Source organism: Podarcis erhardii (genome assembly GCF_964252035.2).
Source record: "Podarcis erhardii genome assembly, chromosome: 13".
NCBI lineage: Eukaryota > Metazoa > Chordata > Lepidosauria > Squamata > Lacertidae > Podarcis > Podarcis erhardii.
In genome coordinates, this window is record NC_138502.1 from 41881462 (window position 1) to 41898762 (window position 17301).

General features: G+C 48.9%; 1 protein-coding gene across 4 annotated transcripts in view; it reads right to left on the bottom strand.

The window, feature by feature from the left end:
* The window catches only part of KCNH6 (potassium voltage-gated channel subfamily H member 6), a 125915-nt gene that overhangs the window by 93454 nt on the left and 15160 nt on the right, over nt 1-17301 (bottom strand). For 2 of the 4 annotated variants that reach the window (XM_081837623.1, XM_081837627.1), the window contains exon 2: nt 11332-11562. In XM_081837623.1, coding sequence (XP_081693749.1) covers nt 11332-11562 — 231 coding nt within the window. Of the gene's footprint in view, nt 1-11331; nt 11563-12171; nt 12359-17301 lie in introns of those variants that run through there. The other 2 variants (XM_081837625.1, XM_081837624.1) reach the window with 2 other exon arrangements.

Sequence of the window (17301 nt, forward strand, 5' to 3'; positions counted from 1 at the left end):
CAAAGTGCAAGTAGAAAAATAGGTACCGCTTCGGTGGGAAGGTAAACAGCGTTTCTGCGCACTGCTCTGGTTCGCCAGAAGCGGCTTAGTCATGCTGGCCACATGACCCGGAAGCTGTATGCCGGCTCCGGCGGCCAATAAAGCGAGATGAGCGCTGCAACCCCAGAGTCGTCCGCAACTGGACCTAATGGTCAGGGGTCCCTTTACGTTTACCTAGCCTGTTTCTTGCATGGGGCACTCCATCTGTTGATAGCTGCTGACCAGGAATATCCATAGGAGTAAAACTTTCAAGGCTAATACAGTACTGTACTCCCTTTTTGGGGTCTTTAACAAATGATTGCAATTGCACTTGGATTTTGGTTTCTGCCAATATTCCCCTTATTTCCAGAACCCCAGTTTTTATACTTAAAGCATTCTAGTGTGTTTGATCACAAATACAAGCTGAATGTTCTGAAAGCAACACGAACAACAACAACAACAACAACAACAACAACAACAACAACAACAACAACAACTCAGACCAGGGAGCCTGAGAGTTTCCATGGCTCAACTGTCTTAGGTTCCTCATTTTGCAACTCCCCCAATTGTGAATCCTACTGTACCCACTTACTGTTTAACAGTGTTCCATTCCTCTATCCTCTCCATTATTTTGCAATTATTTTAGACCATCTGACCTAACATAGGTGGCACTGTTTCAAACTATTAACTGCTGGTGCCAAATGAAATCAGTATTTATACTCATGCAACATTTTGCATAATCTGTGTGATCTGTTTTGTTCATAGTGCATTTGCAGAAATTGGTTTTCACTGGTCTCGAAATGTTGGGGATTTTCATTACATAGCCACTTGCCTGTCTGATTTATATAGGCTATGATCAGCTTTACTCCAGACATCCATCAGCTGATTTTTGCTTGCTTCTCTCTCTGTGTGTGTATGGATGTGTGCAAAAGAACAGTTTGCTGTGCTGGAGGAATCTTCACCAGGGTCTGGAGTGTGTTTTCTGTGACAGAATCCCCAAGTGGAGCAGGACTGAAAGCCCAGAATGCAAACACTGTTTCGTGTTAATGGATAGATAGATCAGTTCAGAAATTGTTCCCATGGGCCTGCCTTTAAAATGTCAGAGCTGCCTCTTTTGCTTAATGATTAGGCTGTCAGACGAAAGAAAAAAAGATAAGTAGCAAAGGGAACCTTTTATTAAACAGATTCCAGTTCTCACCGGAAGAGCATTACAGTACTATTGGAGTTAACTTGCTGAGAACTATGAGCCCCACATCCCAGTGACAATGCATGAAAGAAGAAGGGCTTTCCTGCAGAATGCCAACTGCCCAAAATTTTATGTTGTGCACACTCCTATCTCTGAGGGGCAAGAGACTCCACACCATGCACCCGGGGGTTAGTTTCCTTGGAATGAAGGGCAACGGAGACTGTGGTGTTTTTTGTTGTTGTTGTTTAGTCGTTTAGTTGTGTCCAACTCTTCGTGACCCCATGGACCAGAGCACGCCAGGCACTCCTGTCTTCCACTGCCTCCCGCAGTTTGGTCAAACTCAAAGCTTTGAGAGCACTGTCCCACCATCTTGTCCTCTGTCGTCCCCTTCTCCTTGTGCCCTCCATCTTTCCCAACATCAGCGTCTTTTCCAGGAAGTCTTCTCCTCTCATGAAGTGGCCAAAGGATTGGAGCCTCAGCTTCCGGATCTGTCCTTCCAGTGAGCACTCAGGGCTGATTTCCTTCAGAATGGAGAGGTTTGATCTTCTTGCAGTCCATGGGACTCTCAAGAGTCTCCTCCAGCACCATAATTCAAAAGCATCCATTCTTCGGCGATCAGCCTTCTTTATGGTCCAGCTTTCACTTCCATACATCACTACTGGGAAAACCATAGCTTTTACTATACGGACCTTTGTTGGCAAGGTGATGTCTCTACTTTTTACGATGCTGTCTAGGTTTGTCATTGCTTTTCTCCCAATAAGCAGGCGTCTTTTAATTTCGTGGCTGCTGTCACCATCTGCAGTGATCATGGAGCCCAAGAAAGTAAAATCTCTCACTGCCTCCATTTCTTCCCCTTCTATTTGCCAGGAGGTGATGGGACCAGTGGCCATGATCTTCATTTTTTGTGGTGTTTTTAGGTTATACTTATTTACACATAGATAGAGCCTGAGCATAGGCTGGAGGGGTTCGCAGCATTAACACCCCGATAAATCTTGCGTCCTCCTTAGGTCCCTATTCTGCCACAATTAGTCATGTGTATCTGGGGGGAATTTTTGCTGCACTACAGTAAGGGATGTAAGAAAGCATTGGTTTCCAGCTTCATTGCATGCAGCGCTGTTTCCATTCCACTGCAGTTTGTTTCCCAACAAAATATACATTATTTGTCTTGTTGTCTGCTACGGTATAACCTTACGTAATCAATTACACAATTAATTATGTTATCATTACATTATTCTACACGATTCAGTCAATGCAAAGAAACACAATACAAATTGGGGGGGAGGGAGGGACATCACCACTGACGTAAATTGCAGAGAGCAGCATTTTCTGCTCCCATTTTTGCTTGCATTGGAATTCTCCAGCTTCCCCAGCTACAGGGATAGTGGGCAATGAAAACAATGCAGTGATGCAAGACAGGTAGTATCAGCCTGTTGCCTTGTCTCCCCTTTTCCCTGGCCCCAATAAGAGTGAGGGAAATGTAATGGCTTCAGTTGCCACCAGTGACATCCCCACGGGGCCAAATCTAATTGGCTATGTGGTGCCATGACATCATCGTGTTCACCAGGTTATGTCAGTTGGCTGGGATATTCAACTCGTAGTGTAGCTAGCAAACGATACAGAAGTCTGGGTTACGCTGGAAGGAAGAAGGAAATGCATGTTGTTGTGCTTTGGGGGAACGGGTGCCATTTCACAGACTAGCAATGTCACCATCTCCCCATTCCACGCTCAACAGATACGTCTGTAAACAAAACAAAAACAGTTATAGCAGAAATGTCGCCCATTTCCGTGACTCTCATCTCACAGTGGAGAGAGCCTGTTGCCGTCTGCCTCTGGAGCTTCCCGCTGCTCAGGGAAGTGGCACTTACGAAACAACAAAAATGAAGAGTGCTTGTTGCTTCCACCTTAGCTTTTTTCAGGCCCACTGAAGGGCTGCAGAAACAGCTTGGGACGAGCTTGCATTAGCAGCAGGGGGGGGGAGGGAGTTGCATTCTTGTGTCCCTTGACAACTGGGAGGGTGGTGGTGGTATTTGGGGGTCAGATGATAAAAGAAGACCTACAAGAGTTTAGGGACGACTATTCTAGTGTTTTCTGGGGGAGCAGAAGCAGCCGTTCCTCTCAGCCGCATTGCTCTTCCATGCTCTCTGGCTGAAGTGACTTAGCTTGTAATTAACCTCAGAGCTGCTATGCTCTGTCATTGTCAAGCCCAGCTGTCAAGCCTCTTGTAAGGAAATTAACTTTTGACTGATCCCCGTGAAGTCTGGATTAGCACTTCTGTTTCAGCTGCAAGCAGGAACCAGTGGTTTTCTTTTGTGCTCTCAGATTTAGGAAGCCATATGCTGGGTGGCCAAGCCTAAAAGAGCTGCCGTGGACACCCACATCCAGTGGCAGTGGGTGTTAGCAGGTTGAGGACTTTGTTGTTTCGTCGTTTTGTCGTGTCCGACTCTTCGTGACCCCATGGACCAGAGCACGCCAGGCACTCCTGTCTTCCACTGCCTCCCACAGCTTGGTCAAACTCATGCTGGTAGCTTTGAGAACACTGTCCCACCATCTCGTCCTCTGTCGTCCCCTTCTCCTTGTGCCCTCCATCTTTCCCAACATCAGGGTCTTTTCCAGGGAGTCTTCTCTTCTCATGAGGTGGCCAAAGTCTTGGAGCCTCAGCTTCAGGATCTGTCCTTCCAGTGAGCGCTCAGGGCTGATTTCCTAAAGAATGGATGCGTTTGATCTTCTTGCAGTCCATGGGACTCTCAAGAGTCTCCTCCAGCACCATAATTCAAAAGCATCCATTCTTCGGCGATCAGCCTTCTTTATGGTCCAGCTCTCACTTCCATACATCACTACTGGGAAAACCATAGCTTTAACTACGGTATTCGGACCTTTGTTGGCAACGTGATGTCTCTACTTTTAAAGATGCTGTCTAGGTTTGTCATTGCTTTTCTCCCAATAAGCAGGCGTCTTTTAATTTTGTGGCTGCTCTCACCATCTGCAGTGATCATGGAGCCCAAGAAAGTAAAATCTCTCACTGCCTCCATTTCTTCCCCTTCTATTTGCCAGGAGGTGATGGGACCAGTGGCCATGATCTTCGTTTTTTTGATGTTGAGCTTCAGACCATATTTTGCGCTCTCCTCTTTCACCCTCAATAAAAGGTTCTTTAATTCCTCCTCACTTTCTGCCATCAAGGTTGTGTCATCTGCATATCTGAGGTTGTTGATATTTCTTCCGGCAATCTTAATTCCGGCTAGGGATTCATCCAGCCCAGCCTTTCGCATGATGAATTCTGCATATAAGTTAAATAAGCAGGACTAGCTAGTTGAGGACTAGCTGCCAGGAATTCAGATTGGAGCACATTGTTCCCTGCTTGGAGCTGAAATGATCAACATCTGCCTCAGTGACACCTATTCCCAGTGGTAGCTAGTCCATTACAGCAAGTGGAGCACTGCGCCACCACGCTTGACCTGCCCTCTGCCAGCTTCTGCTTGCCCACTTCCTTGCTTCCAACCAATCTGAGGGGCAGAACTGGGTCTCTTAGCAGTGGCGGACTTGGGTACTATATAAAGTTCACAGATCCTCAGTGTGGGCAACTTGTAGCCAAAGGAGGCTGCAGGCTTCTCTCTCTCTACCAACAAACTATTGCCACTGTTTTAGCATCACAATGCTAAGATGTTCTGTTCGACGAACCTAAATGGCTCAGCAGATCTAGCAAGCAGAAATATAAAAATCGGAAGGATAAACACCCACTGTCTGTTATACAATGGCCCAAGGACCTTGCTGCCTTTGCTACATTATTTTATTATTATGCTGTCTGATATTATGCTTTGTATTATGCTTTTATTATCAGGCTCTGTAAAATGTGTTCTTAATGTTCTTAATGTTGTACACCACCCTGGGATCTTTGGATAAAGGGCGGTATATCACTCAAAACAACAACAACAACATGGCGCCCTGCGCCAGGCAACAATTTGCCCCCTCTCCAGCCCTTGAGCTACCTTCCCAAAGGTGGGTAAGGAGGCACCCAACTTTAGGAAGGATCCGTGAGGCTCTGGCACAGTCCTAGAGCCCTCCTTCCTCCTTTTTCCCAGAACTGGGGAAGCGCTAACTAGGCCTTGGGAAGGAGGCAGGAGGCGTCCAGGACCCTATCAGAATCCACATGCCTCCTTCCAAAAGCCAGGCACCTTGCTTTCTGGGCTTTGAGATGGCGACCCCTCTCAGCTCAGCGCCCAGTGTGTACATACCACTCGCACAGCCCTAAATCTGCCCGTGCTCTCAGCCTCCTCAGTCTTAATGTTGCCCTTGTAAAACTCAGGAGGGAGAGTGGGAGGGCAAAAGTAGAATTTGTGTCTCTGCCTCCCATTGGCTTCTCATTCTGTAAGGTGTTTTCTTTGGATCTCCCTACCTTTTTGCCCTACCATCCCCACTAATGACTAGTGTGATGGCCTGCGAATCTGATTCAGAGGCTGAACCTGAGGAATCCCAGCCTGCACAGGAGTCCCCGCCTCCAGGGCCGGCTGAACTGGGGCAGGGGCTTGAATCAGAAGGGCCCTCACCTGTGCCAGATCCTCAGGAGCAGACACCAGCTGAATCCACTCTGGCTCCGGAGGTGATCGAGGACCCATTGCCTGCGGGTGCTCCTCTCCCAGCCCTGTCAGGGGAAGGTGAGGTAGCCTCTGGGTCCAGTAACCCTCCAGCCTCTCCTGAGCTGCAGAGGCTCAGGGCAGAGAGGCAGAGGGAACTAAGTTCTCTCAGGAGGAGTGCTCGCCTTAAGGCCAGGAGAGGCGAGTCACCTGTGGGCCGGGACCACCCTAGGCCTCAGAGGAGATAAAGGCCAGTCAGCCCAGTCCCAGGTTGCGGGAGCAACATCGTTGGTATCCTGTTCCTGCCTTCACCCTGACCTGCTCTCCTGAGTTCCTGACCACGCCTGACTCCTTGCTTTGGACCTCGCTTCACCCCTGACAGACAGCCTCCTTACCCACAACCTAGGACCGGACTTAGACCACGCTACATGGTAACCCCCCCAGGACCAGCACAACTAGCCTTCACTGCCTACTTTCCATTCCTTACATTCATTTGGCCCTGCAAGCCCCATCCTAACCTCCTTCCTTCCTTCCCACCCACAGCCCAAGATACCATATATGCGCTCACACATAGGAAGGTAGATCTACATTTGCCTCTCTTGCTCTGCTTCCTCCTGCTGCTCCAAACCCCTCATTATCCATGTCCCTGTCTCTTCTGGATATGTTTGGCAACCTGCCGACTGTTTTTCCTTTGCCACTGGAACGAGCTGCTGCCTCTGAACAGCCGCCGCCACTCGCTGTTTTGTCTCCAGTGGGCTGCAAAAGCAAGGAAACAACCTTGCAAGCCGCAGAGCAATAAACTGCCGAACGGGGTCTGGTAGCGTTATGAAACACGGACCAGACGGACTGAAGGTCCGGCTGTCTAATTAAACCTTGGCTGCCAACAACACAGGGTCTTTCCCCTGCCAATAACACTACTTTATAACAGTGGAGCGGGCAATCACAGGCAGAGGGTCGAGCGGAGACAATTATATTCCTCATGCTAGCAGAGCAAGGGTTTTAAAAATAGACATGAAGGCCTCCTCTGGTCTGGCAAAGAAAGAGAGGAAGGAGAGAGAGCTTCACGATTTGAATGATGAACCTGTTGCTCCTCTTTCGCAGCCAGAAGCATCTCAAAGAAAAGCAGGCCAGCATCGGATCTGGGAAGAGCTTGCCGCACCGTACCTGGGAGGGGAGAATCTCACCTGCTTGTCTTCAGCAAATCCATAAAAGAAGAAGCACACATGCCTTAACTGTCAGTGACTCCCCTGATAGGAAGCATATATATTTTTTAAAAAATTGCAGCTACAACCTCTGATCCCCGGATTCTTTTGCTGGGTATGACTGGATTTGACACTGTTTGACCTAGCATACCTCCTCCTCCTTTCTTTTTCTCTGTGCTACTTTCTCTGTGCTCTCTTCCGCTGCTGCAGTCCCATTTACACATGCAAACGTGGCGGGCTAGCCTAGTGATGATTTGGAGCATGAAAGTGTGCAGGATAGACAGCCTTAAGAAAGCAGATGGAAGGCGTCTGACGGCCACCTGCTCCACATTTGAACGGAATATGAACAGTGCTTCCTGGGTTGTCTTCTGAGCCCTGATGGTTGAATTCAGGCTCCGCAGAATGTGTTGGTAACTGAACTGCCTTATTTGCAAGGTTCGTAACTCAGGGCTGCTCAGAAGTCTGAATACTTGGGCCATACTCAAGGGGAAAATTCACCATTAATTCACTGTACCCAAATGCAACATACATAAAGAAAACAGGAGTATTGTGTCACTGCTGGCAATGCCTAAGGCCATGATGGCATTCAGTTAAATCAAAGTCCTTCCACATTTGGGGGTGGGATTTAAACACCATAGTGTGTCTTATATTGTGTCTATGGCAGTGCAGTCTAATAAAGACATTGCTTATTCTCCTTTTGATGGGGGTCCTGGTGCCTTTGTGGGGCAGGTGTCCAAGCGGGCATAATACCCACTGGTTAGTTCCTACATCGCAAGTGCACTTTTGACCATGTGCAGATCTCAGATGCTTAGGTGGGCAAGAGGCAAGGATATGGATCTGCCTTTCATCGTTCCAAGCCAGGAAGGAAGATGAGCAGCCACACACACATACTCAGGCTTTTCTTTTGGTGTTCTCTGCTGAGGCTCATCCTCCACTAGCTCCATTCTTATTCTTATTCTTATTCTTATTACCGTATTTTTCGCTCTATAACACGTACCCGACCATAACACGCACATAGTTTTTAGAGGAGGAAAATCCGTAGGCATGCCACCCGTAGGCATTCCCTCCATAACACGCACAGACATTTCCCCTTACTTTTTAGGAGGAAAAAAGTGAGTGTTATGGTGCAAAAAATACGGTAAGTTGTGGGTGAACATATCAGACGACACAGCGATTCTCCAAACAGCTCTTGTTTATTCACAGGCCAGAACAGAACAGAACTGAACTGAAGGGTTCAGCCAGCCTGCTTATATAGAGCTCCACTACAATGCAACAGTAACAACTTTCTGTAACTATCCAATCACTGAACGTCACTTTCAATTCCTTATTTGTATATGTGGACCTGAGTGGAAACTATCTACAGTATCCCCCCGCTGGCCCAGGATGAGAACTTCAGTACATAATTATTATTATTATTATTATTATTATTACTACTACTACTACTACTACTATTACTATTACTATTACTATTATTAATTCAATTTATACATCGCCCTATACCCGGAGGTCTCAGGGCAGTTGAAAAACAAGACCACAACATATAAAATCAAACCCAAAAAATAACCCAATAACACCCCCCCCCAAAAAAAGAACCAGGTTCTAAAAGGGTGCTGGATGTCAATAAGATCAACCAAAGGCCTGTTTAAAAAGGAACGTTTTTGCCTGGCACCTAAAGGTATCTGTCAGGGACGCAGCGGGAGCGCAGGGAGGGGAGGAGATGGAGAGCGAGGGGGAGCAATCCGAGGGCAGTGTAGGAGAAGATGACAGTAGCCCGAGAGATTCCATGAGCCTCTCCAGCGAATCGGAAGATTCACAGAAGGGGGCGCCGGTGGCCAGGGCAAGGGGGGCCCCAAGGGGGACACCCCAGAAGCAAGGGGCCAGCGGGGACTCCCAGAGCAGCAGTTGGAAATCAGGACCAGCTTCCCCACCAGAGCGTAGTGGGGGGGGAGGAGTCCCAGGTATTGGGGCCAGCGTATTCACCACCAGCAGGAGAAGATGAGTCAGGATTGACCACGCCTCCATCGGAGAGCGAGGGAACGGTCAAGAGGAAGGTTGCCGGCTGGGCGCGCGCGCCAAGTTCAAATGTACAGGCGAGCGGCACAGCAGGTAGCCCGGATAGGGAACCAGGTCCTAAAGCCCGCCGGAAGGAGGGGCAAGAATCAGGGGGGTCAGCGTCAGAAGAGTCCAGAAAAGGTGAAACCCCAGCGGGCAGGAGGGCCCAGAGGAGGAAGGAGCTAAGGAAGAGGTGGAGCAAGGCTAGAGTCTTAAACTGGTGTGGAAGGGGAGGAGACTCAGACAGAGCTTCGCCGGTCTAGGGTGTAAGACGTAGGGCTGCGCGCTACGGCTTTGAAATGGAAACTGAACTTCAATAAAGACTTTTGTACATAACCATAGCCGGGCGTTGGTCCTCTGTGAGCTGGGACCTAAGGGCGGCTCTGACAGTATATAACGAAGGCGCCAGGTGAACTTCCCTGGGGAGAGCATCCCATAGACAGGGAGCCACTGCAGAGAAGGTCTATCCTCGTGTTGCCACCCTCCGGACCTCTCGAGGAGGAAGCACACAAAGGAGGGCCTCAGAATATGATCTCAGGGTCTGGGTTCATATGGGAAGAGGCGGTCCTTGAGGTATTGCGGTCCTGAGCCGTTTAAGACTCTATAGGTCAAAACCGGCTCCAAGTCCTAGGCTCTGTGGTTTAACCCACAGCGCCACCCGCGTCTCTTTTGGCATAGAGTAGGACCCACTATACCAGCAAGGTACCTACATTAGGAACCTGAAATCCTGACTTCCTCCTCACTTTTTGCCTACCCACACATTAGTTCATCCCATTGTCCTTTGTACAGCAGAACTTCTATCTTTGAGGAAATGCAACAATCCATCATCTGCCTGGGGTCATTGGACAGGCACGCGAAGGTGTCACCTTCCTGGATGATGGCAGGAAATAGTGCCAGAAGGAATCCATATTGCTTGCCACAGTAGAAAGCAGATAATAATAATATAATAAAAATAATTTATTATTTATATCCCACCCATCTGGCTGGGTTTCCCCAGCCACCCTGGGCAGCTCCCAATAGAATCTTAAAAACACAATAAAACATCAAACATTAAAAACTTCCCTAAACAGGGTTGCCTTCAGATGTTTTCTAAAAGTCAGATAGTTGTTTATTTCCTTGACATCTGATGGGAGGGTTTTCCACAGGGCAGGTGCCACTACCGAGAAGGCCCTCTGCCTGGTTCCCTGTAACCTTGCTTCTTGCAGGGAGGGAACCGCCAGAAGGCCCTCAGAGCTGGTCCTCAGTGTCCAGGCAGAACGATGGGGGTGGAGACCCATCTGCTTCATCCAACCAACATGCCAGGTGAAGAACACACAGGGATGTCAGGAGAAGCAACCTTTAAATCTGACTTTATATACTAATCAGATGACTTGGGGTCACAAGGCAGAAGTAGGTCCAGCCGCTTGGCTGGCAATGACCGCTCCCCACTTAAAACGGGGGGCGCCTTTTGCGTGGACGTGTGCAGCCCTGGATCTGGAGTGGCCCCATCAGCATAGGCTTTGCCTTCCCCCAGGTGGGATACCTGGAGGTCCCCGCCTACCCCAGCGAGTTGTCCAATCCCACCTGGGGGAAGTGTTGCCAGGGAAACCAGGCCAGGTAAGGGGAGGGATTACCTGCCCACACAATAGAGGGTGGATCTTAATTGTTAATCCTCACTTGGCTCCAGAGCTTCTCCCACCCTACCCACCCTCAGTTAATGTCTTCTTTTGCAGGTTAACTTTTTTTTTTTTTTTTTCATAGGTTTTGCAGGTTAACCTGTCTCCACAGGTATGCGGGCGCTGCTACGATAAGGTCGCTGTTAAAGGGCCGGAAAGGAATTTCCCTGCATTGGCAGGTTTCGCCTTTCCCGTAGCAAAACGTCACAACTTTGGCGGTATCAGGCCTTGGGCGGAATCCTTTAGTCCATCTTCCTCTTTGCGGCGGCGATACCAGGGTTCCCCGTTAAAGGGGTTTTTGAAGGGAGGCTTTGGCCGTACGCCGAAAGGTCGTCATTGCTCTCCCCTGCGGCGGCGTAACGGGGGCGGCTATCTCTGCTTGAACATATGTTCTCCAGAGCCGGCCCATCCCCCCCCCACACACTGGATAACCCTGATGCTCCCTAGGTCCCCGGCTGGGGACTAGGGAGGGAGAACGCCCAATGCCTGAGCCAAGGTCTACCCACATTTGAAATTTAATAAAGTTGTGGCCAATTTAATCCCATAGCACGTTGTCTAGAGTCGTTATTCCACATGACGGGGGGACCACTCGGGATCTGGGGACTCCGCCTGTCCACGCAAATAAATGCATAAATAAAATAGTTGCTTACTGTCTTTCCTGTAGTAGAGGATCTCCAGCTTACACTCATCGGTTCCCAGCAGTGCCTGCCCCAGCTGCGCAATGGAGTTGTGCGTTGTGTCCGGCCCGGTGAGGAAGTCGCAGGTGCAGGGGCGCTGCATCACCTCCACCCGGGAGTAGCCAAACATCTCGCAGAAACCATCGTTGCAGTAAATGATGGCACAGTTCTCCATCTGAGCATTGGCAATAAGGAACTTGCGGTCTTGGGGTAGAAATAAGAGAGACATGCCAAGGGTTACTGTTATGTACTAAGCTTGGCTCCTAGAACAATAGGCAAGTAGGATCCTAGAATGCAACAACTGATTGGCTTGCAGGAAAAGACCAATCAGGCTCCAGGAGGAAGTTAATCAGCCTATTAGGCTGGTAGGATCATAGACTGCAACAACTGATTGGCCTGCAGGAAAAGACCAATCAGGCTCCAGGAGGGAAGCAGAATCAGCCAATCAGATGGGACTCATTGTGTAAATAATGTATATTTACATTATTACATTATGAGGTTGCGGGGGGGGCAATTCAATCGCTGTTTTACAAACTGCAATAAAGAGCATGAAATCACTACAGGACTCTGAGTATATTTCAGTTACCATGAAGCCATCAACTGGGCAATGCAAAAGATGGATCTAGAGGCTGCTGGTGTCAATTCAGAGCATGGAAGTTTCTCTTTTATTTTCTTAAGTATTTATTACATTTATCGGTCACTTTCTCTTGCCCAGGAAAACACAAAGCGACACATGCAAACAAACAAAACCCCAAAACCCCACATGTATAAAATAAAATGAAGGGGGAAAGAAATACATTAAAAACATCGCACCTAAAAGGCCAGAGTTAATTAAGTGTCCCAGGCCTAGTTATAGAGGAAAGCTTTTTGCCTGGTGCCTAAAGATATATATTGGTGGTTCAGGCGAGTCTCCCTCTGGAGAGCAGTCCACAAATTGGGAGCCACCATAGAAAAGGCCTGTTCTCATGTTGTCACCCTCTGGACCTCTCATGGAGGAGACACACAAAGAGGCATGCAAAGAAGGGCCTCAGGTGGTGATTCCCTTCCAACTCTATGATTCTATGACAGACAACAGAGAGGCAAGCTGCATAGAGGAAGCAGATTGTGTAGAGCTTGACCCATGTTGTTAGACAGACAGGTTTCCTCATGATTTTCTGAACTTAAGGCAAGAATGGTAGCAATAAGCACCAGCCATCTCTTTCCTGTGCCCATCTTCTCATTGTATTACTCAGATTTACCTGTTCTGGTGGTAGATGCATGTGATTGGGGGGAGAAAGTGTTCCTCACATGTTAAATGTTTTTATGTGTTTGTTTAGTGTTGATTTCGTTGCAATGGTAGGGAGTACTCCAAAAAAATAAATTCAAAATGGCATGTGGTATATGGCTTTCTTTCTATATAAGATGTATTTTTAAAGAAGATGTGAATCCTTTTAGTGAGGCAATGGCATAAAGTAAAGGTAAAGGTTCCCCTGACTGTTAGGTCCAGTCGCAGATGACTCTGGGGTTGCGCGCTCATCTCATTCTATAGGCTGAGGGAGCCGGCGTTTGTTTTTCCAGGTCATGTGGCCAGCATGACTAAGCAGCTTCTGGCGAACCAGAGCAGCGCACGGAAATACCATTTACCTTCCCACCGGAGCAGTACCTATTTATCTACTTGCACTTTTGACATGCTTTCGAACTGCTAGGTTGGCAGGAGCTGGGACCGAGCAACAGGAACTAACAGGGATTCAAACCACCGACCTTCTGATCGGCAAGCCCTAGGCTCTGTGGTTTAGATCACAGCGCCACCCGTGTTCCGTAAAAGAAGATGTCAATCCTTTTAGTGAGGCAATGTCATACCATGGTACAAATCAGCTCAGCATCAAATCAGAGCCTGCATCTAGCTTTTAGATGCCAGTGTGAGAGCCAGTGTGGTGTAGTGGTTAAGAGCGGTAGTCTCGTAATCTGGGGAACCGGGTTCGCGTCTCCGCTCCTCCACATGCAGCTGCTGGGTGACCTTGGGCTAGTCACACTTCTCTGAAGTCTCTCGGCCCCACTCACCTCACAGAGTGTTTGTTGTGGGGGAGGAAGGGAAAGGAGAATGGTAGCCGCTTTGAGACTCCTTAAAGGGAGTGAAAAGCGGGATATCAAATCCAAACTCTTCTTCTTCTTCTTCTTTTAACTCACAGTGACTCTCATTTTTACGAGGCTGCTCTAACAACTGAGCTATCGCAGCTGAGAAGAAGCTTGCAGATAACCAACGCCATGTGGAGAGAAGCCAGGGACACATGAGCAGAATATCTCTTTCTGCAGGGAACAGGGGTACATAGACACCCACACACCCCGGTACAGGTAACTTCGGTGTAGCATAACATAATGTAAACTCCACAGATTTACCGTGGGTGATAATCGCCTAATAAGCAATTTAATACTGGAGACATGGGCATATTTATTTACTTTACAAATTTATACCCCACTTGACAGGCACACACAGATCAAAGCGCTGTATGAAAATATAAAACAAGAAAGCCAAGCACAATTTACAACAGTAGAATAAATCATACAAAAAGTTAAAATGCTAAAGCAGATTAAAACTATCACAACTCTCTAAGCATCTGTCAAAATAAGAATGTTTTTAGCGCCCCTGAGCAAACACTCTGAAGGTGATCTTGAGATGTAGAAAGAAACCAGGAACGGTGACAAAGGAGAGGCACATCCCCCAGCCCAAAGAATCGTGGGAATTGTAGTTCACCCCATCAGAGCTACAGTTCCCAGGGTTCTAGGGGTGCCTGTTTGCTTTAAATACCTGGGATGTGTGTGCAGCCAAAGTGTTGTAGCAATGGGCTCTGTTATCCTCGTGGACAATTATTCATAAGGATCAGCTAAGGAGATGTCAGGGACGCGGGTGGCACTGTGGGTTAAACCACAGAGCCTAGGACTTGCCAGTCAGAAGGTCTGCGGTTCGAATCCCTGCGACGGGGTGAGCTCCCATTGCTCGGTCCCAGCTCCTGCCAACCTAGCTGTTCGAAAGCACACCAGTGCAAGTAGATAAATAGCTACCGCTCCGGCAGGAAGGTAAACGGTGTTTCTGTGCGCTGTTCTGGTTCGCCAGAAGTGGCTTAGTCATGCTGGCCACATGACCTGGAAGCTGTACACCGGCTCCCTCGGCCAATAAAGCAAGATGAGCGCCGCAACCCCAGAGTGGGCCACAACTGGACCTAATGGTCAGGGGTCCCTTTACTTTTACCTAAGGAGGTGTCAAGTGAAGTAAACATGTGACTGTGTGGTACCACCAATCTGCAGTGGACCAAGGTATGTATGTATGTATGTATGTATGTATTTCCCGCCCATGTATGTATGTATGTATGTATGTATTTCCCGCCCATCTGGCTGGGTTTCCCCAGCCACTCTGGGCAGCTCCCAACAGAAGATTAAAACACGATAAAACACCATACATTAAAAACTTCCCTAAACATTGAAACCAAAGACAATTCTTTCAGGCTAAACAAGGGTAGCTCTGCTGCAGCAGCTGACAAAAGACTTCAAATAAATGGAAGAACACCCAAAAGGCTAGATCTCTTAATATTGTTTTAACACACAGCTTTGCCTTGGGAACTGGGAAAAGAAATAGTTTTTAACATTTGTATTGCTGAAGTGAAATTTAGCTCTCCACCGTGACCATGTGCTTTTCATCATCTCTGTGTTGCATGTCTTGAATAGCCTCATCATTTTGATCTTTAGAGGAAAAGCTGCTTTCTTGTTTCCTGCTTGCTTTGCTTTTAAGGTACAGCCAGGTCTCAACAAAGAGGCAACATTTTATTTTCGGTACAATCAATGACTTTGCTTTAGATTACTAGGTCATGGAACTTGCCAGAGGAGAGGCAACCCTAGACTTAATCCTAAACGATGCCCTAAACCTGGTGGGACACGTCAGTGTTGCCAAACCAAATCAGAACAGTGACCACGGTGCTATGAAATGCAGCACATAAACCAATAGACTGTTACTTAGGTCACATCAGATTTCTAGGTCACAAAAATAAGAACCCTAGCTTCTAAAGAATAAAGGGATCAGCTTATGCAGAGGTACATGTGTTCCCCCAGGCTGTTTTGGTGAGGCCCTTCCCACCCACCTGACCTCATACATGATATCAGATGTGGAACAGGTACTGTCAGAGCTGCCTCTAGGTCCCAGCTCACAGAGGACCAACGCCAGGCTGATGTTATGTACAAAAGTCTTTATTGAAGTTTAGTTTCCATTTCAAAGCCAGAGCGTGCAGCCCTACGTCTAGACTCTAGATCGGCGAAGTCCCGTCTGAATCACCTCCCCTTCCGCACCAGTTTAAGATCCTAGCCCTGCTCCACCTTCTGCGCTGCTCTCTCCTCCTCTGGGTCCTCCTGCCCGCTGGGGCATTCCCCTTTCTGGACTCTTCCGACGCTGAGTCGCTTAGCTCCTCCCCCTGCCTCCGGCGGGCTTTGGGACCCAGTTCCCAATCCTCACTCTCTGCTGTCCCGCGCTCCTGTACATTTGAACTTGCTTCTCGCGCCAACCCAGTGACCTTTCTCCTAACCGTTACACTACTTCTATCACTGCTTCCCTCTTCCGTGACACTGGCCGGATCTGACCTCCCCTCCGTTGTCTGACTCTCCGAGGGAGGCGTGGTCAGCTCTGCCTCGTCTTCTCTCCCTGGTGGGGAAAGCACTGGCCCCGATGCCTGGGACTCTTCCCCCCCACTCTGCTCTGGTGGGGAAGCTGGTCCTGATTTCCAACTACTGCTCTGGGAGTCCCTGCTGCCCCCTTGCTCCTGGGGCGTTCCCCTTGGGACCCCCCTGCCCCTGGCCACTGGCGCCCCCTTCTGTGAATCTTCCAATTCGCTGGAGAGGCTCATGGAATCCCTCGGACCACTGTCCCCTCCTACGCTCCCCTCGGATTCCTCCCCCTCGCTCTCCATCTCCCATCTTCCCTGTGCCTCTGCTCCTGAGCCCCTGACATCCATGTATGTGGCTTCAAAGGAATTACCAGGAGTTTAACAGGTGCTCCCAGCTGCTCTTTTACTGGAACCAAGTGCACTCGCAAATGCCTATCAGCTGACAGGTGGTAGGGATGCATCTTGCGAAAGGAGGAGGAAGCAGTTTGCATTTGATGGAAACTTCTTCTTGCTCCCAGTCCTGCTGCTTGAAGCCACCTCCTGCAGATCCTTTCAAGCTCTGATTTGGGGGGCCCTGGAGCTTGAACTGTTTTGGGTGCCCCTTCACAGCCAGCAATGAGGCTGTTATCAATGGGGTTGTTCCATGACAGATCACTGCAAATTTTACGCACGTTTGAGTTTTTGGGTATCCACCTAAGTACTTTCGTGAATTCACTGTTATTCCTCTAGGGTCCTGAGCTCTGATAAAAGGGTGGAGGGGCTGACATTAGCCACAGCAGAGCAGCCAACATACCGCAACACACTGGTGGATGAAGGTGGGGGCAGGGGGAGCGGTCCGCACTGGGTGCCATCCAGAGGGGTTACATTGCGGCTGCCCCCTTGGGACACGAGCTGCCCGCCGCACCCCCTGCGACATGCACCACGCCCCCTGTAGGCGGCATACCTCCTAGGACGTGCACCAGCCCCACCCCCGCATGTTCGCCGGTCTGGGTGCTGGAGCATGTAGCTCTGCCACTGCCGCAACACTCAACCTTTACAGCATGAGAGCCAATGTGGTGCAGTGGTTAAGAGCGGTGGACTCGTAATCTGGGGAACCGGGTTCGCGTCTCCGCTCCTCCACATGCAGCTGCTGGGTGACCTTGGGCCAGTCACACTTCTCTGAAGTCTCTCAGCCCCACTCACCTCACAGAGTGTTTGTTGTGGGGGAGGAAGGGAAAGGAGAATGTTAGCCACTTTGAGACTCCTTCGGGTAGTGATAAAGCGGGATATCAAATCCAAACTCTTCTTCTTCTTCTTCATCTGCGCTGCTGACTCTCAA